The sequence below is a fragment of the Cryptomeria japonica genome, chromosome 8 (assembly GCF_030272615.1).
Source record: "Cryptomeria japonica chromosome 8, Sugi_1.0, whole genome shotgun sequence".
Classification (NCBI taxonomy): Eukaryota; Viridiplantae; Streptophyta; class Pinopsida; order Cupressales; family Cupressaceae; genus Cryptomeria; species Cryptomeria japonica.
Window position 1 is genome coordinate 580430613 of NC_081412.1, and position 21459 is coordinate 580452071.

Genomic DNA, 21459 nt, shown 5'->3' on the forward strand with positions numbered 1-21459 from the left:
CCACTATGAGTTTAGATATGCCCTTCTCACTTGCCACTTTAAGACCCTAGAACACGACAGCCACTTCCACCATGCTAGAAGTTTGGATACGCAAGTTAGCAATATACGCAAGGATCAGCCAACCACGTGGATCCCTCATCACACCACCCCCTCCCGCTCGACCCGGATTACCACAGGATGACCTATCAAAGTTCAATTTGAGCCAGCCAGTGTCAGGGGGGTCCATTTAATAGCATTTCTGAAGCCAACTGGAGGGGCCAGGAATTCAGAGAGTAGATTTCATTTCCCATGAACTAGCAATCATCCAATCCAGAGGACTCAAGGGGTGAGAATGAGTCCATTTCACAAAGCAACTCAAGTTCTCTTTAGCATTTGAAATAATCCTGTTGGGTAGGTCCTCCCATCTACAACTCATTTCCTCTAAAAATTCGGTTGTTCCTCTCCTTCCACAAACCTCAACCTGTATGAAAGAATGATTGTCTCCAAAGCTCGACAGATAGGGTGTGCTTGGATGGCAGGGCTCCCAAGAGATTATTCTTGGCCACAGAGTCCCAAACCCAAGCTCGCCCAGAAGTAAGGCAATTCGCTAGCCCATCTCCAAGGGAGGGACCCATACTTAACGAACGAGGGAGATTATGCCCCGATTATCTGGATTTCTTCATTTCGTCCACAATTGGATCGAGCTCATTAGAACCCATCAAGCTCATGTAGTAGAACACACGATGAGAAAATGAAAGCATGCTCAGGTAGGCTCCTCATTTACTTCTAGTTGAACAACTAGAATATCTCGATCCCCATACCTTTCTATCTTTGGGCCCTAACTTCCTACCGGAGGTGCAGGATGGAACACGAACTTGCTTAACTGTCCTTCTTGAACTCCCTAACTTCCAGTTGGTTGAATTGTTCACTCAATAATTGTTGTTGTTACTTCTTTCTCGTTCCCCACTCCCGGTTAGCATTATCTTAGGGTGGTATCACAGTCTCACCCCCGGTTAGGAAGGGTACTCCCGAGTGTTTAATTCCTATTACCCACCAGGGATGTAAGGATAGGCATCAATGGTTGAACGAACAAACTATAATAGTCGGTTGAACTAGTTCAAAAGCTCCTTGCCCTCACCCCCTCAGCTTAACTTCCTTCCTCAACCATGTTCCTTCTTTTTCGTTAACTCATTCTAGCTATTATTTTGGGCACTCAAGCCTACCTACCTTCATTAACGATATAGAGGGGGGGAGGGGCCATGCGACCTTGCGGTGATGGTCAGTTTGCTGAGTGAACTTTCCATCCAGCCATCAAAGAGTCCTCGTCTTCAAGGAGGGAGGGTCCTATCCAATTACAACCGAGGGTTTAGGAATCTACAGGTAGCCTAACCGGGGGTGAGTAAGTTATATTGGTTCATTACATCAAAGTTTGTCTACCCCGATGGGATTACCTGAACCCCTGATGGATGAAAACAAATAGGAGTTGGGTTAGGCAACTGGACCGAGAGAAAAACATTCCTTCCGAATGAAAGCATGCTCGAACCGGCTTAACCTAAACCGAGCTTGTTAACTTTGAACCGGACACCTTCCTTCTTTCTGGCAGTGTAACTGAACTGTTAACTCATGGGTAATGGAAGGAATCAAATTCTATGGGCATTGACTGCCTACACCCCCCAGTTCAAGATAGTTAATTAACGAGTTGAGTATAGTCCTTGCCCTCACCCACGGTATCAAGTTAGTTTCTCCTTGCCCTCACGGGAGAAAGTGAGGATGGTCCAACTGAAGATCTTGCTTGGGGGTGAAGTCTGGCCAACCCCACTGAAGGCTGGCCCACGGTCCAATAACAGTCAATTTCTAACCGATGGAAATTCCCACACCAGGGGTGTAGGGTAGGATCAACAATGGATATAGAGAATCAAAGAGAATGAAGCTCATCCGTTAGGAGCCTCACTAATTGAGCCCTCTAGTCGTTGGCCAAAGTCCCAAACCCAGTCCAAAGAAAACATACCAATGTGCTTCTGTCTGACATTCCAAGAGTAGGAACAATGAAACAAAAGATAATCAATGCTTTCAGCTTCATTTCCACAAAGCACACAGCAATTCGCTAAGTGAAATCCCCTCCTCATGATATTATCCAAGGTAAAGATTCTTCCATGGCAAGCAATCCACCAGAAAAAGCAAATCTTAGGTAGAGTAGTTGTCCTCCAAATAAAGTCTCATTTGAAAGTTGGCACCAAGGAAGGACAGGTGAGCTAGAAGTCAGATTTCACCGAGAAGTTACAATCCTTCGAGGGAGCCCAAACCAAGAAGTCATCTTCCTCTCTTCTCAAGAACCTGACAACGGTAAGGATTTTGAGAAGCTCAACCACAGCAGGTTTAAGTGGATAAGGGCATTCAGTAGCTTTAAATTTCCATTCCACAGGGTGTGAATATGGCACCCAGTAATCACAAAGGTGGGTCCCAAATTTATCAAAAAGCTCTACTTCAACCATAGAGTAAATAGGGTGGGACTCAAGAGGGGGGGAGAGACTCAAGGATCTTTCCAGGAGCTAATAATCCGCCCATTACCCAAAAGCCAAATCAAACCTTTAAAGAGTAATTCCCGAGTCTTGAGGAGATTATTCCAAATATGAGACCCTCTTACCATGACATTCAAATCCAAGAAAGAAAGTACTTGACATTCAAATACTTTCTCATCATAATCAGGAGTCCACTTGGTAGAATCAAATAGAAGTCTCCAGCCAATCTTGGCCAAAAGTGTCTCATTACGTGGTCTCGAGCCCATAATGCTCAGATCAGCAGCATGTTTAGAATAACAGACTTTCTCCCATTCAATCAATGACATTTTATTACATTGTTCCACACCAGCCCAAAGAAAACATCTTTGAATTTGGTCAAGCTTCTTAGCCCAACAAGCCAATTTGCAGGATGGTTTGTGTAGTCGCTAAATGGGAATTATTTTTTTGTGTACCCCTAGAATAGTGGTATTGGTTTGTTCACTCGGGCATGGTAGGGTGTAGTCTGGCATATTGCCATATGAGGCAATATTTTATTTAATAGCTTTAATAGCTCAAATGTTACAAATTTGTAAAGGGTGGTTTGGGAAGATTTGGGTTGATAGTTTTTGATATAGAAATATCAATGTAAATTCTATTTTCAGACTTCATAAAATTATCTATTACCGACCAAAAAAAAAAAGATTATTTTATTTAATAGCTTTAATAGCTCAAATGTTACAAATTTGTAAAGGGTGGTTTGGGAAGATTTGGGTTGATAGTTTTTGATATAGAAATATCAATGTAAATTCTATTTTCAGACTTCATAATATTATCAATTACAGACCAAAAAAAAAAAGATAAATGATTTTTTCTCATTAAAATCAAATTGTATGTTTTCAATTCTCCCATTTCATCCATTCCTACAAATTGTCTTTGATTTTAGGGAGATGAACCTAATGAATATCTACATTAGACTTGTATCCCAGTTTTTTTAATACAAATTTGCTTCGTTGTTTGAATTTAAAATGTTGGATCTCATTATGGAAATGGCTCTATCGTATCGTCCAAATCTATTACATTGTTAGTTAAGATTCTTATAATGTTGTGAGGATGTTGTTATTCATATGCCTATAGAAAATGCACGGGTTAAAACTTTATAGGGAAAACACATTTCCCTTTGTGATCTTGGTATTAAATCTTTCAATTATAGAAATGTACTATTGAAATTAACACAAAGCAAAAACCAGATATTTGACTTCCATACCAAAACATTAAATTTACAATTTAATTTTCAATTTCACATTTGAAAATGTGTGCACGAAAAAACATGCAACTGCTTTATAATCCTGTTAACTAATATGATCATTGTCTTAAATTAAAAGACAAAATCAAGTAAAAGTTAAATAAAATATTGATTATAAAATATAAATTTTTAAAAATTAATTACTAATTATACATGAAGTTTAAGCTTTGAAGAAACATATGCTTTAAATTATATTAATATTTTGTCATGTCTGTTCTCTCATCCTCCTTTTTCTAAGGATGTGTGTGGAGAAAGGAAAGCATTAGGTTGATTTTTTTTATTTTTAATTATTTAAATAAAAACAATTATTCAATACATAAAATAGATAAGTAATTAACTTTAAAAAGTATTCTGATATAATAATTTAATGGTTATTAAAAATATATAAATTTAGTTGTATTACTATTTTAAAAATATTTGTTAATATATATGAAATTGTTTTTATATTTATTAGAAGGATTTTGTCAATTAATCAAATCAGATATTGATTCTATAAAACAATTGGTCTTTTAGATTTTGTAGATTTTATGCAATTATTAGCAATCACGAATGTTTGTTCCACTCATTTGAGTCACTTTACTATTGCCGGGAATAATCATTATGTTATGTTGTCATATTATGTTTATGTTGTCGTCGGTAATAATGAGTTACGGCGGTCAATTAGTTAGCCGACGGGTAGGTAGTTGGAGTCGCGATAGTTGTGTCGCACCCCTTCGGCTGTTATATATTGCACTACCTTTCCTTCTTAGGAAACCGTCATCATGTTAGTCGTATCTGTATGTTGTAAGCATTGTACATGGACTGTTGAATTAATACAGAGACTGGTTATTTAATATATTTCCATTGTGTTCTGTGCATTTACTTTCTGCATTTAATTGTCACCCGAGAGGGTAAACATTTGGCGTCGTTGCCTAGACGTACTCAGGAACAGAAGACAAGGATGGCGCACGGACACGATGGGCCTACCCGTCGGTGAGATTAACCCAGAGGCCGACGACGCGCAAAGGGAACAATCGTCGTGGGATGCAGAGTGTGATGGCAAGAGGCGAAGGGGAAATCAAACCCTGTAATACTCCCGACACACTGTTGATATAAATCATGGCCGAAAGGCAAAATAAAAATAAAAATAATAAAAGTTTTTTGTGTACATGGCGTGTGTTTGTTGTTTACGGAAGTGACTTATGCCCAATATACTAAATAAGGACAAAAAATTAAAAAGTACAAAGTGACGAATGGGAAGTGGCAACAGATAGAACGAAGGCGTAGGCTACGGCAACTTGTTGAGGGACGATCGGCCGAGGGGTTGCCCGAAGGGAACCCAGGAGGTGTCATGGAGGTTGCGGAGGCAGAGATAGACGGAGAGAACTACACTCTCTACACTGTTGTAGGGTTGCCAGAAGGAGTCACGGAGGGTGCCAAAGGAGAACTCTACAGTTCGCCAGAATACCACCGTAGGGTAAGAAGTCGGGAAGAGTTGGTGGAACAAACAAGGCGAAGTCTAAACCTGATCGACGCTACCAAAGACTTGCTAAAGAATTTGTCCATTTCGGAGGACAACCGGAGGGAGACAGCGGAAGGTGACGGTATGACCAAAGGTGCCAGGGGAGCACAAGGGTACCGTACGGGAGGCAATTTGTTCGGTTCGGTGTTAGCAACTTTTTTCGGAGGACCCACGAGTGGAGGTTCAGTTGCAGGAGGCGGAGGATCGCCAGGTACAAGCACACAAGGAATTAGAGGAGCGAAACCCAGCGGTGGGATGGCGAGTAAACAGAAATTGCCAAAATTCTCAGGGGATGGCAGCGATGACCCCGTACGGCACTGCCGAAAGTGTGAAACAATATGGTCAGCCAACGAGGTAGTTGACAAAGCTGATTGGGTGGTACAGTTCCCTGCCACCCTGAGAGGAGTAGCCATCGATTGGTACTCCGATGTGGATAAAACAAAGGTGGAAACATGGGACAACCTGCAGAAAGCTTTCGAGACGGAGTTTCGACTCCTTCAAGATGATAATGAGATCGTGGCGGAGATATTGAGCACAAAGCAGGGAAAGCACGAGACAGTGCGAACATATAGCCGACGGTTAAAAGAGTTACTCGGGAAGATGGAGGACCAGCCGGTAGACGAACTAAAGAAGAGATCGTTCGTGGAAGGGTTGTGGTCATCCCTACGGAGAAAAATGAAAATTGTACCGCCCACCTCATACGATGATGCCTACAACCGCGCGATGGATTTGGAAAGTGAAGACAAAACATCGCGGAAGAAAAAGGCAAAGCCCTTTGGAGAAGAGGAGTCCTCGGGAGAAAGTAGCAGTGATGAATCGTCAAATAAGAAGGTGCAAGCTCTTCAAAAGGATATGCACCGTATGATGAAGGAATTTAAGAATATGAGAGGGAGCACGAGTAAAAACGAAGACTTGTGGTGCACGGATTGTAGGGAAGAAGGCCACACAAAAGGCACCTGCCCGAAAAAGGCATTCTGTGAAATTTGTCAAATGTTGGGACACACCGTCAAAGAGTGTCCCTACATCATGAAAACGAAAGGGAACCAAGTATTCTTCGTGCAAGAGCAACCCTCGCTATCCGCAGCAGCAGGCCCCGCCCAGACGCAAACCGACGCCACTGCATCATCTGGTGGTTATCAAGGAAACCGAAGAGGAGGGAGAGACGACAACAACAACAATAACAATCGGAGCAGAGTACAGTATGATACTAAGGGGCGGCCAATGATCCAGTGTAGGGCCTGCAACCAGTGGGGACACTTTGCTCGCGGTTGCACAAAGGAAGCCACCCCTCAACACCTTTGCCAATGGTGTGGGCCCGGAGACCACGATGATCGAACTTGCCCAAAGTCTGGAATGAACCTGCTCAACATTGACAGGACGGAGGAACGGGTATTGGCAATCACACGGGCACAGGTAAAGAAGGCAACATACCCGGACCCTCGCACGGAGAAGCAACGGGCGCTGGAGGCGAAGGCTGAAGTGGCGAGGGAAATGTTGGCACAAGGGAACACTCAAGAAGCGGCAAGTACTTCCCGCTCTGAGACTGAGGAAAATATCTTACAGCAAATATTGCAGATGGAGGTACCCGTGAGAATTCAAGACCTCTTGGAGACCATGCCGCAGTTAAAAACGGCTATCTTAAACTCTGTACCCTCACAGGTGAAAATGAGGGAGGTCGTGAGCCCCACAGCCGACCCTCCATTAAGGGAGGTGCAAAGCCCCATGATCGACCCAATGTTGTTGGTAGTCAACAGCGGACGCAACCGACGGTGGTAGAAATGGGCATACTGGGGACTACCTTGACAGACACTATTGTGGACGAAGGGTCGGGAGTAAATGTGCTCCCAGAAGCGACATGGAAAAAACTGGGAAAGCCTACGTTGTGGCCCCCCACGTTCAACCTACTAGGGGCGGATCAGCATGGGATTAAACCCCTTGGTACCCTCATGGGCCAACAGGTGATGATTGGCACGTAGCCATTTGTGTTGGATTTTGTAGTAATTCCCCTGAAGCAGAAAGGGTATGACGCCATTCTTGGGCGTGGGTGGCTCATTACAGCAAAAGTGAACCATAACTGGAAGCAGAATACTCTTTCCTTGGAAAAAGTGGGGAGGAAGTACGTGATCGACCTCCGTACGCAGATGGTCAGTGAGGAGTTGGCATCCTCCTCCGACTCGGAATCTAAGGGAGACCAGTTGGGGGAGGGCGGAGACGGACGCCACATGGAGCCTAGTAACGAAGGGGTGTTAGAACTGGAGGCATGCTCAGGGGACGACGGGGACTCCTTGAATGGTCTCTTCCACTAGCAGATGGAGGATTACGAAATGTTCCAAAGCTACAGGCTCGAAGTAGAGGAACCAGAGCAACCAACAGAGGTGTACCTGCCGGAATACAGAGAATATTGGAAGGGAGACGCCCCAAACGCTGGCAACATAGATAATCCGAAGAGTGTCGGCAACGATTGGAACCCTGTGTGGAAAGCCGCAGCCTTCAAAATCTTTATTATTCTTCTTCTTCTTATGTACGGGAAGGAGACCGTGGTCCCTGTAGAATTTGTGGTTCCAGGCCTTCGGATGGCCATTGAAAATAGACTTTCCACCACTGGATCCAAATTGAAACCCTACCACGCGAAGTGCGCAGGGGACCCGAGAGGCCAGAAGGACACCCGAGAGGATGGAAGGGGACTTGAGAGGCCGGGCAGGCGACTCGAGAGGCACGAGACAAAAGCAGGAGACTTTTGGGCGAGAAAAACCGAGAAGGATGAAGGGCGATCCCAGAGACAGGGGACCCAAGCCAAAGACTCTCTAGACAACTAAATATAAAAAATATAAAAAAAAAAATTTTAAAAAAATCGTACGGTCATACGGGTCCGTACAGTAGTTGACTGTATGGCTGGGGAAAAAAATGTTTTTTTAAAAAAAAAAAAAAACGTATGGTCGTACGGGTCCATACAACAGTGACCGTACGGTCGAAATTTAAACAAAAAGAAAAAAAAAGCCACGGTTGGTGGCAACACCGACGGTGGACACCATCGTGCGGTGGATACACTGCCCACGCAAAGACTACGACACGCAGCCGCACAAACACACGCAGCCGCACCGTCGTCAGTAGTCCGCCGTACGGTGGAGGGGTGTTGACCGCACAGGAAGGTGGCCGCACAATTGGAGGTGCCAGTGCTGTTGTTGACCGTACGGGGAGGTTGTAGGGCAGGGGTGCCATTGGGGACATTACAGTGGAGCCCAACACAACAATAAAACAAAAAAACCAAAAAAAAAACGACGACTTAAAATGATTTGCTGGAGTTGAAGCCAGGACACTGGAAATTCAGAGTGGAGAAGAAGGGTTTTTGGCATCTTAAAATATCATAGAAATGCTGTGCGCCATGGACTTTCGTATGGTTCTGAGGGTTGTATATTGGTGCTGCCCCTCAACCCCGCGAGGGCGTTGCCCCTCGACCCCGCTGGGGCGCTACCCCAGACCCCCAGTTTATTTTTGAGTTACAGTACACTTGTTGGAGTTGGGCGAAGGGCATTAGAGATGTCACGGGAAGTGTTCTGGTTGTCCGTACAGTGCGAAGGAAACTTGAAGCTAAGCATTTGGCGAGGAAGCCATAGACCGAAGAGGGAGACGGATTTGGAGGTTGCGAACAAACAGAGTTGCAGGAAGGCATTGCAGGTCCGCGCAGTCGTACGACAACAGGGAGTTATTCAATTCAGTTATCAGCCTTTGGGGAGTGTGATGGGGGATTTGAAGTGTTTCCTAGCCTTTGTGCCAGAGGGTTGTGGCCACTTCCAAGCATGACTAGTACGCTTTGAGGAACTCGGAGTATGTCTCGGTTGGACGTGAGGTTGCCTTGGTGGATGCACAGAGGGCTCGGGAGGAGCTGACCACCAGGTTGGAGGCAGTAGTCGCGTGAGACTTAGTTCAGCGTACCCAGGAGTTGGATGCCGGGAGAGCAGCACGGGTGGCTGTCGAGGACAAATTAGCTACGGAGATGGTATCAATTGAGTAGCAGTTGGTGGAGGCTAAGACTGAAAAGTGTGTTTTGTAGACAAGTTTGGATTAGGCACAGGAGGACTGTGATGTCAGAGGACGCAATAATGGTGACATCCGCACTTGAGCATCGGATGGTAGCAGAAAAGGATTTTCAGGCGAGGACACAGCAGGTGTATGAGTTCCACGCTCGACTGGCGTTAGCAGTTCCTACAGTTTTCTACCTTGGTTCTGTTTAATTTTTGTATTAAGTCGTCCGGAGTCGACTTCTTTTCTTGGGGGGGATGATGTTGCCGGGAATAATCATTATGTTATGTTGTCATATTATGTTTATGTTGTCGTCGGTAATAATGAGTTACGACGATCAGTTAGTTAGCCGACGGGTAGGTAGTTGGAGTCGCGACAGTTGTGTCGCACCCCTTCGGCTAGTATATATTGCACTACCTTTCCTTCTTAGGAAACCATCATCATGTTAGTCGTATCTGTATGTTGTAAGCATTGTACATGGACTATTGAATTAATACAGAGACTGGTTATTTAATATATTTCCATTATGTTCTGTGCATTTACTTTCTGCATTTAATCGTCACCCGAGAGGGTAAACATTTACATCATGAATGCTTAAGATTTAGATGCTAAACAAGTTGACAAATTTAATTTTCTTCTACTATTTTTCATGAGATCTTTCATTGTGATCTAGATAATGGCATCCTTTAGTGGTGACAAATAGAAATGGCTTAATCAAAATGTTAAAGGAAACGTTAGGAGTAGAACCCTTGGGTGAGAGGAGAGGATATTTCTCGAATTTCATGGAGAAGGGACTATCAAACCCAAAGTTATGAATTTGGTTGAATAGAATATATGCTCTTGCTAAACATTTGGATGGGAGTCTCCCAATTATCATCCAAGATGGCTAATCTAATCTCCTCCTCAATCCCTGTGAATCTATGGAAGGAAAAGAAATTTAATGTGGCCATAGTTTTTGGCTTATTTATAATGTTCTCCATTGAAATCATTACCTATCTCCTACATGACACAATTGATAAGACTAAAAGCTAGGATAATCCACTCTTCAACTATAGGTTGGGGAAGTTCTTAAGGTTTTTTGAGAGCTTACAAAGGATTCACTAAGCATTGAAAGAGAATTTTTTCTTTTGAAGAAAGTAAAATATCTATAAATGGTTGTTGTGAAATTGATTTAAAAAATAAATTAGTTGAGATTCTACTCCATAAATCAATGAACAATATGAAAATGTAATTTTTTTATTAATTAAGAAGGGAAAGGGCCATGATCCCAAGACATAATAGAAAAGTAGAAAAGTGGAAAAAAGTGAGCCAAACAAACCTCGCAACCAATTCTCAACTGGAGAACTAAATTCTAAGAATGAACCATCAAACAACCAATAAACAAAGTGAAATATTTTTGAGAAACATAAGGTTCATAGGATAACAATAAAAAAACATTTTTAAAAATAATATAAAAGACAAAACAACAAACCTAGACATCAACGCACAAGAGCAACTTCGTTTGATGAGGTTTCAATTAGCCGATAGGGAGTCCAAAGAGTCCCCCAAGGCCCCTCTCTCATTTGTTGCATGATCCTCTTCCTTACCTTCAACATCCTCAATGCCATATTTTTTTTTCTATTTTTTATATTCAAGCTCCCTGGAACTACCTCATTACCACTTTATTCATAATAAAATTGGTAATCTCAATGATTGTGTTGACGTCATGTTCAAGTTTGCTGAAATTTTCATTTTTTTCTACTTCATTTTTTCTTTGAGCTCATTCACTTGATTTTTAAGAGTGAGAACCATGGTGTTCTCCTTATTGTCTTCCTTTCTAGTTAAGCGATAACTAGTGTCCTAATTTTCCATCTTCTCCCTATCCTCATTCATAACTCTATTATCATCTTTCTCCTGCTCTTCCTCTTCTCTTTCTTCTTCACTACTATCTTCTTCTTCTTCACTCACAATGTCTTCCTTCTCACTAGGATTCTCTTCCAAATCCTCCTCTCTTAGTCTACTTCTCTTCTTGATAATCCTCACTATTTTTAATCTCCACCTTATCACGGTGTTTTTTACCATTAGTCACTTTTGCCATTCTTGTCGAACTTCTACCACCTTGATTGCCAAGATTACTTAAAAAATTTACCCTTATTAGGCTACTCTTCTTCATTCTCTATAATGTCCACTATAATTTGAGGTTTGATGTTTTTCAGATCATTTTTCAATCTCTTGGGATGAGAAGCAACACTAGGCAATTGGATTTTCCTTTTGTCAAGGTAATTTATGAAAATGACTACTGTTTTCCAATCCATGAGGATAATGACTACCTATAAGTTGAGGTAATGTATGGGTCTATTGTAATACATTTCCATAATTTGATCTTTTTAGAAAATATGTAATGGCTGAGGTAGAGGATGTAATGGTTGTTATAACAATACTCATGGCAACAAGAATCAGATCCATAAAATTATCAAATGTTTCAAAAGTTTCAAGTACAAATTACCTAAAGATGGTGCACTTCTAGCTAGAGAAACTAGACGCTATTTGGAATGTTGAGAGAATGTGTTTTAGAAGTGTTTCAAGATGGCAACTTTAAAGAATATTAGTAAATCCCCTAATTTAGTAAAAGATATAATCAAATTATTTTATACTAACATTTTGAAGATTTTATTGGATAATCAATATGTGCTAGTTGGAGGACTCAAAAAGTGCATATATTACCATCTGAAAAGCATGCTATTTGCAAAATCAATATCCAAAGTTTGGTGCAATTCATGATGTTATATGATGTCATTTGTTTCGCTCATATGTGCTATTACTATTCCAAATCAGATCCTAAGTTGCATCAAGCATATTCCCAATAGAGGCCAAGTTTAAAGCAATTTGTGATGTATCCTATCAGGACTGTCTCCACAACTACAAAGGTAAAGGAGGTAATTGATTCTATGTTTGGTATCCACTATTATAAAGGATGTATTTTTTGTGGTAATTATTATGTAGGATGCATAGATTAGAACAATAACTTTGAGAAAGATTGCATAAGCTTCTAGACTAGTTTTTCCGGTGATAAGTGTATATACACTGTTTAGAATAGAATTGAAAAGAGGAAGTTGTTGATTGAAAAATATGGAAGGTGTGCTTCAAGAACTCATGTGATATGGAGTAATAGGTTTCACAAGGAATATCATATTTTCAATATTACAAAGAATATGTATACCTTACAAGGAATATTCAAGATGTTTAGGAGGAAGATGCAACAAAACATAGGTATATGAATGCAATTTATTTTGCAGTTTGATATGATAGGATATTATGAGAACAAGAACTTAAATCCTCATGTTTGCAATTTATTGACGAAAAGAAACTTTGGGAGAGTGATGCAAGAGCATCCCTGGTCTATGAGCAATCTTGCATCAACCAAAAATATTTGTTTTAGTTTTGGTTATGTTCAATTCTATGTTGCAACTTTTGTGTTTCTTCCGACATTCTTCGGAAGTTGCTCATTTTCCGTTGCGGATCAGATTTTTGGCTTCCAGACTTGTTCTCATCCCTTATTCCAGATTTTCAATTCATTTGGATCTTTTTCCGGCAAGTTGTCACTTCCGAATTGTCTATTTCTTGGCACCCGAAGCAGTTTTGAGCTTAACGGCTAGTTGGAGATTTCTTCTCTTACGGAGAATTTCCTTGGCTTGCGGATCTAATTGGCACCACACACGATGTTCCCGGGCCCTTGGCCAACCCCTTTCTTTGTGGTCCGCACTTCATTTGCGTCTTTGGCGGAGGAGATCTTCATGCTTGGGTCCAACCTATTCTACATGTTTCATTTTTTTGTCTTGGAGAATGTAATCTTTTGTGGCCAACCCAAATGTGTTCCGAAATATATATATTGTTGTATTTGATCCTTTGGGATATAGCAAAGATGCATGGTGCTTTCAATTCATAATTTGTAATCAGAACACCTCTTGGAGGTCCGGATGGATTGTATTCTAGAATGCATTCTGTAATATGGCCTGTAAGCCTACATGTTGCTAGCTAGTTTATGATGAATCTATGATATTGCGGATGTCTAATCTTGCATTTTCTACATTCTATGTTATTGCTTCCATTGTGTTACTCTTACTGCATGTTCCGCATTGTTCTCTTTGAGGGCCCTCTTCACCATGGTTGCGTCAGATGGTATCAGCGCCGGTTGCGAACCTTGAGGCATTCTTTTGGGTGAACAGAGCACCAAATTGAGGGAGGCTACAAGTGTGTTCAATAGATCACTGACGAAGAGGCAATTGGAACTTTGTAGTCAGATAGTCGAGTTGGGAAAGTTGCACCAAATCAAAGGAGGAGATGCCACCAAGAAGGATGAACCCTAGAAGGGTAGAGCAGATGATGTAGGACCTTAGAAATGAAACGAGAAATGAGATCCGAAATGCGCTAGTTGGTTTGCAAAGGAATCCAGAATTAGAGGATGAGTATGACGAGGCAAGGGATGAGCTAGAGGCCGAAGAGGTTGAAGGACTAGCAAACGAAGGAGAAGATAGATTTCTTAGAGCAGTGGCACAAGTGAGTAAAATTCATAAAGTTGAGGTTTCTAACTTTTCAGGTACATTGAATCTGGAAAATTTGATAGACTGGACCGGAGAGTTGGAGGACTACTTCAAGTTTGAAGATATTAAAGACCCACAGAGGGTCCGGTTAGCACAAACTAAGTTGAAAGGGCATGCTGCTTTATGGTGGAAAGATTTGCAGAGGGATAGAGTGGAGAATGGTGAAATGAAAATCACCCAATGGAGGCAGATGGTTACAAGATTAAAGGCTAAATTCATTCTGGGAGACTATGAGTTGGAATTGTTCAAAAAGTTGCAAAACATGAAGCAGAAGGACATGAGTGTGAAAGAGTATACCGACGAATTCTACAAGGTAATGGTCAAATCCTGACATCGAGAGATGGATAGGGAGAAGGTGGTTGGATACATAAATGGACTTCGATTTAACATTCAGGATGAGATGAGTATGTTGAAGATTTCTACAGTTGAGGAGGCTTACCAATATGCTCTGAAGGCAGAAGATAAAGTGAAAAGGAGACAACAGAATAACCCTAGGGGAAGAGAGAGATATGCAGTGAAAAGAGGGCAGATGAGTGGCAGTATGGAGAAGCAGACTACTGAAGAATCAAAATCTAAATGGAGTAAAGAATTGGATCAGAAGACACAAAGAAAAGGAAATGGCAGTAGCAGTAGGGAGTTCTTGGGTAAATGTTTCAAGTGTGGGGAAATTGGGCATAGATCTTATGAGCATTCTCTGGGAACTAGTAAGGAAGGAATGGGAAGGAGTTTCCTAGCATGTGAGGACCAACGAACCGAAGCTACAGATGTGAGTGTGGTGAAACCAGAGCAAGGAGAATCCCTTATGTTTAGAAGAATCTTGCAGAGCAGAGAGGAGACCAAACCTTCTCAAAGGAAGAATCTTTTCTGAACTGTGTGCAAATCAGGGGGTTAAGTGTTGTAAGGTTATTGTGGATAGTGGAAATACTGATAATTTGGCATCTGAGGAGATGGTAGAGAAGCTTAGTTTGAAGAAGCTTGAGAATCCTTGTCCTTATAAGGTGAGTTGGTTGAAAGATGACCATGTGGAAGAAGTGAAAAAGCAGCATTGGGTAAATTTTAATATTGGACCTTACAAAGATGAAGTCTTGTGTGATATTGTGTCTATGAGTGCTTGTCATGTTTTGCTAAGTAGACCTTGGCAATTTGATAGAGGAGTTATCTATGATTGTAGAAGAAACTTGATCACTATTGAGAAGGATGCGCAAAAGTTTACCTTAGCAAGTTTGAAAGAGAAGGAGAAGGAAATGAAGAACTTGAGTCTTGTGAAGAATTGTTGTGCTGAGAAGCAGGATGCGAAGAATGGCTTGGATTAGAAGAAGGGCCTTGTAGATAGGCTTGATAGCAAGGTGGTACCGGATGGCAGTAAAGTTTAAGATGGCAAATAAGAAGAATTCTGGTGGAAGAGATCAATCAGATTTGCAGAAGGAGAGTGGTGGTAAGAGACAGTGTAGGTATGAAGCAAGGAAAAAAAGGAGAAAGAGGAAGAAATTGGAGAATCTAGCAGAGATACCGAAAGAGGTAAGGAGAAAACAATTTGCAGACAAAGAAGACATTAGGATCAAAAATGAGTATGAGGTCTATATCCCGAATCCTTTTCGATGTTCATGAGTTTCCTCTCATGGAACATCTTTTTCTACCTTAGGTGTCTGATGCAGGAGCATCCTAGGTCAATGAGCAATCTTACATGAATCAAAAACATTTGTTTTAGTTTTGTTTCTGTTCAATTTTGTGTTGCAGCTTTTGTGTTTCTTCCGGCATTCTCCAAAAGTTACTCATTTTTCGTTGCAAATTAGATTTTTGGCTTCCAATCTTGTTCTCATTCCTTATTCCAGATTTCCAATTCATTTGGATCTTTTTCCGACAAGTTGTCACTTCCAAATTGTCTATTTCTTGGTTCTCGGAGCAGTTTTGAGCTTAACCGCTAGTTGGAGATTTCTTCTCTTGCGGAGCATTTCCTTGGCTTGCAGATCTAATTGGCACCACACACGATGTTCATGGGCCCTTGGCCGACCTTTCTTTGTGGTCCGCACTTCATTTGCGTCTTTGGCGGAGGAGATCTTCACAGTTGGGTCCGACCTATTCAACACATTTCATTTTCTTGTCTTGTAGAATGTAGTCTTTTGTGGCCGACCCAGAGATGTGTTTCGGATGCTATATATATTGTTGTATTTAATCCTTCGGGATATAGCGAAGATACATGGTGATTTCAATTCATAATTAGTAATCGAAACACCTCTTGGAGGTCCAGATGGATTGTATTCTGGAATGTATTTTGTAATATGGGATGTAAGCCTGCATGTTTGCCTGCATGTTGTCGGCTAGTTTGTGATGAATCTATGATATTGTGGATGTCTAATCTTGCATTTTCTACATTTTGTGTTGTTGCTTCTGTTGTGTTACTCTTGCTGCATGTTCCGGATTATTCTCTTTGAGGGCCCTCCGAACCATGGCTGAGTCAGAATGTTCAGCAAAAATGAACTGGTTAAAAAGTCTTAGTTTATTACTGAAGAACAAATTACAATTATAGGAGTTACAAAATGACTCTAGATAGTAATTATGATACCTACTTCTATCTACCTAACAGATTACTGTAGACACATTAAAAATAGCATTGACCATTAACAATAAGGAATATTATTCTAACGCAATAGGCATGACTTGTCATTTCCCATTTTCTAAACTTTCTTAAGATAGAATTTACTAAAATATAGTAAGTTTAATTGTCCCAAAATGAAAAATTAAGTCTGGAATTGACAGTTCGGAAAATTAAATCAAGTTTGGTGACTTGGTTATCTATAATATTATTTTATCACCAAAGATATTAATATTAAATCTTTTTATAATATTGAGCACTAGAAATCAGGAAGCAATAAATAGTTTATTATTTGACATCTTGAAGCTAAGACAAGTTTTGACAAATGGCAAATTGCATGTGTAACATCTCACTATTTTTGAATTATTAAAATAATGCAATGGTAAATATTTTCCTTAATTAATTTAAATTATTAATGAGTATTTGATTTGAGATAGTCATGCATTGCTTACAAGATTTGATAATGAACATGTATTGTAATCATGAAAACACGCACATGTATACTTATAAAAATATACAAAAAAGTTGTCATGTGAATGTTTATGTTTTATTTAATTGAAAATGAGTTACTGCAATATCGTATACATATATATATGGATATGTATGATGAACATACATATACGCATATGTATAGGATAGTAAACAAAGAAAGTAAAGGAGGAAAAAAGTCTAAAACTAGCTAAAGGAAGAATGAAACCAAAAAAAAAAATAGAATGACCACCACCTTGAAACGAAGAAGAATCCACGTCCTAATTAAGTATCTTGTATAAATCTTTAAAATATTGATATTGCTAATACTCCCATGATCACCTTTGAAATTGTAAAAATTTAAATCAAATTTTAAATTGGAAAGCTAATGTGATACCATATTCTTGCTTGTTTTAGTATATTCAACCTACAAAAATTGAGGTTTGAAATAAGCAACCTCAATTAAAATAAAAAATTGAACCTATCAATTAGAGACCTACCAAAATCCATTACCTTTATCAAGATTTGAGAATCCCTTTCAACAAAAAGTTCTTGAAGCTTAGAACTGATGCCAAGAATTACACCCCATCGGTCACTTTTTCTTTTATGATTGAACTCAATTATTATTTTACTATTCAATATATATTTTAGTGTACAATGATTTTAAATTAAGGTATATTTTTTAGCTTCTTTAAAATTAAAAAAATGTAGTAAAACAGTGCTGAAACAAAAACATATAAATGACATAGAGATTGATGTATAAAAACTATTTTATAAAAACCTTCAAGGATTGACAATCTAGATTTTGACACATATTAGTCCCTACGTTTCTTCAATATAAAAACCATTAACCAATTAACTGCAACTCCTACCTTGAACATTTTCCCATCAAATAACGTATAAGAAGGGTCCAAGAAAAAAAGATCTACTTTCCCATTACACTTATACAGCTGTAAAGGGAATGGAAGAACAAATATTTTTCATAAAAACTAGTTGCTACGTACCGTTGATATCAGCATTACTGCCTTCCTTTCCATCGATTAAGCCCTTCTCTTCCATTGCTGGCGATACTCCACCTGCAGAGCCAAACAAAGCCAGTTTCTTCAAACCCTTATAACCATATAAAATAATACTAAAAAAAACATATACTAAATGAAATATTAAAAACAGTGCTTAAAAAAGGTATATTCAATGATTCATGTTGAACAATCTGTATATAGATCTACAGATGGTTTATAGTAATATAAGATTTTTATGTACTTTTGTCAGGTAACTCAACTACAAATGAAGTATATATATCTTACGTCTTGTATAATTAAATGAAGTATATATATCTTACGTCTTGTATAATTTAAATTTGTGATCTCATAATCTCATCATAACACAATAATATATAAAAGCTATTTCTTAAATAGCTTTAAAGATCTAGGCAGATCATTTCTTCAGCTAAGTGACCAATAACCAATTAACTGCTACTCGTATGTTGAACATTTTTCCATCAGATAAAGTTTAATGAGAGCCTCAGAAAAATTGATCTACTTTCCTCATCACCGTTATACAGCTGTACAGGGTATGGAAGAACACAAATTTCGCATAAAACCTAGTTGTTACGTACCTTTGGTATCAGCATTACTGCCCTCCATTTGATCGATTAAGCCCTGCTCTTTCATTGCTGGTGATTCTCCGCCTGTAGAGCTAACCAGAGCTATTTTCTTCAGAAAAAAAGAGGGGTTTTTGCCCTGGAAAAAAGGGTAAAGCAGGCCGTTTATCAGAAAAAAGAGGGGTTTCTGCCCTGGAAAAAAGAGTAAAGCAGAGCTATTTTCTTCAGAAAAAAGAGTAAAGCAGAGCCCTGGAAAAAAGGGTAAAGCAGCAAAAACCAATTTAGACAACTCTCGCAAATTCAAGGAAACTTCCGCGACGATTTAGAAACGTTTCACAATTGCCGAAAGTAACGCAAAGCCACGATTCACGCACATTTGTACTCCAATGGCCGGTCAGAATTTCCGTAAGTAGCTGTTATAGTTAATTTTGCTATTCATAGATCATAAACTAGCAATTGTATCTTGGTATGGAATATGTGTGGAAGGTCAATTAGGGAAAAAATTGCTATATTTTTCCAAAACATTTGTGTAGTACACAAGATCATCTAATAGGACATTTAGAAAATGACTTTGTTTGTGTAACAAAGGTCTAAATGGGGAAGTGATTGCAAATCAACTATGAATCCACTTACAAATATACAAACATGAATGAAACAAAAAAATCTAAATAAAAAAGATAATAGATGCTTCATTATCAAAAGACTCATATTATGTTTGCAATAAGGAGTGAGCAAGAAAGAGGGAGAGATAGAAGGGGGAAGAGCATGAGAGACGGGTAAGGATATAGAGATAGAGTGGAAGATAGAGATAGAAATGGAAGAGATACGTATATAGAGAGGGAAAGATAAGAAGTGATATATAGCGAAAGAGGTTGAGAGAGGGAGAGATATAGGGATAGAGAGAGATGAAGCGATGACAAGATTGAGATACAGGGAGTGATGAAAGAAGAAATGTGGAGAGTTAGAGATAGAGATGAAAAGAAATATATAGAGGTATAAGAAGATGGAAAGAGAAACATAAAGAGGGAGAAAGATGGGTGGATAAAGAGAGGGAAAGATATCTAGAGATAATGGGGGAAATGGGAAGATAAAACTAGATGTAATGATAGAGTGAGAGAGGAAGAGGGAGACAAATATATTAAGAGATAGTGAGAGCTAAAGGGAGAGAGAAATATTGATATACATAGGAAGATAGAGAGGGAGAAATAGAGAGAAAGAGAAAGATATATATATTGACATAGAGATAGAGATAAAAGGAAATATAGAGAGTGGGAGAGTGGGATATAGATGGAGAGATAAATGGGGAGATAGGAAGGAGTGGGGGGTGGAGAGATGGTGATAGATAAAGAGAGAGGGAAAGAAATGGAGAGAATATTTGAAGATATCTTTTATTCGTTAAGACATGTTGCACAAACAACATGATTATAAATATGGATGGATAGAGAGAATGAAACATGTCTAGAAATAGAGGGGAGAGAGAAAAATAGAGGTAGAGATGAAGATAGATTAATATTAGAGAGGAAGAGAGAGAGAAATAGATAGAGAGAGAGAGATGGTGATAAGAGAGAGAAATATAAAGAGATACCAAATGTAAAGGACATTTTAAAAGTATTTTGCCCAATTCATTTTTTCGTATAAAGTATTTTTGAAGTGGTTTTAAAGCCTTCCCTTCTTAAGCGAACTCTATCATGATGTCATGTATACAAACTTAAGGTTGAATTTCTTCAATAATTATCAGTCCATCCGTTAGCTTTGAAAGCTTTTGGCCGATGCTACTTCAATATTGATAAAGTCCAAAAAAATAGAGCATTTTCCACATACAAAACCTAAAGCTTAACTTCAATAGCAACACTTCAGGAGGTTCAAGGCATTTTGCATCGATTGCCTCAAACCCTAAGTTGTACAACCTAAAATGCACCTTTCAAAAATATTTTGAGTGACATTCATATTTTCATCAGCAAACCCTGAGCCTTTGAATTGCCTATATTGAGGACCTTACAAACCCTGACCCTTCAAAGCAGTCCAAAATGATGGCAGCATAATCATTGCAGACTATTGCTTACACGTGACATGCCCTCCTTCCACGCAACTAAGATGTTGACACCTTGCTCAATTAGATCCGACATAAGAACGTTTGGATATAAACCACTTTAACTCGAGGAAGAAAATGTATCCACAATGGGAGCAATTGCTTTTACCACCACTGTCAACCCACACCTTGTTGTGCAATGGGTACGTCGAAAAAGTTCAATTGATTTTCTTTTGGTCTTATTTTTTGCATACATTTGTGCAATACATGAAGTGATTTGCTTGATTCAATATAAGAAAATTACATGAGGTCAATTGGTAGTCCACATAGAAAATGATGTTGTTTGTGCAACAAAGGTCTCAATGGAGAAGTGATAGTTTTAAATCAATTATGCATCCACTTATGAGGATACAAACATAATTGAACTAAAACCTCTAAATCAAGAAGATATTTAGGCTCCATTATCAATAGGCTCGTGTTATGTTTGTAAGAGAGAGAGAGAGAGAGAGAGAGAGAGAGAGAGAGAGAGAGAGATAATGAGGGAGACAAAAATATAAATGGAGATGGAGAGGGACATGGAGAGAAGGAGATGGGTCTGAGGTAAAGAGAGGGCGGGGAGAGGGATATGTAGAGATGGAAGAGATAAATATATAGAGAGAGGGAGACATAGAAAGATAGAGATAGAAATAAAAAGTGATATATAGAGGTAGAGAGACGAAAAAATATAGGGGTAGAGAGAGACGAAGAAATAATGAGATATAAATAGATGGAGAGATGGAACAAGAAATAGAAGAAGAGGGAGACAAATAGATATCTAGAGATAAAGAGAGGTAGAGGAGGTGATAAAGATAGAGACAAAGAGGGAGAAATAGATAGAGAGATATAGAG

The 21459-nt window shown here is 39.4% G+C and overlaps 1 protein-coding gene across 6 annotated transcripts in view; it reads right to left on the bottom strand.

The window, feature by feature from the left end:
* Positions 1-18978, bottom strand: part of LOC131047784 (uncharacterized) — a 62102-nt gene extending 43124 nt beyond the window's left edge. Inside the window, exons 1-3 of one of the 6 annotated variants that reach the window (XM_059209605.1) lie at positions 18791-18978; positions 18558-18681; positions 17947-18018 (exon numbers count right to left, since the gene is read on the bottom strand). In XM_059209605.1, the coding sequence (XP_059065588.1) occupies positions 17947-18018; positions 18558-18612 (127 nt within the window). In that variant the 5' untranslated portion in view covers positions 18613-18681; positions 18791-18978. Of the gene's footprint in view, positions 1-17946; positions 18019-18557 lie in introns of all 6 variants that reach the window. The other 5 variants (XM_059209604.1, XM_059209606.1, XM_059209607.1 and 2 more) reach the window with 5 other exon arrangements.
* Between the last annotated feature and the right edge of the window lie 2481 nt (positions 18979-21459).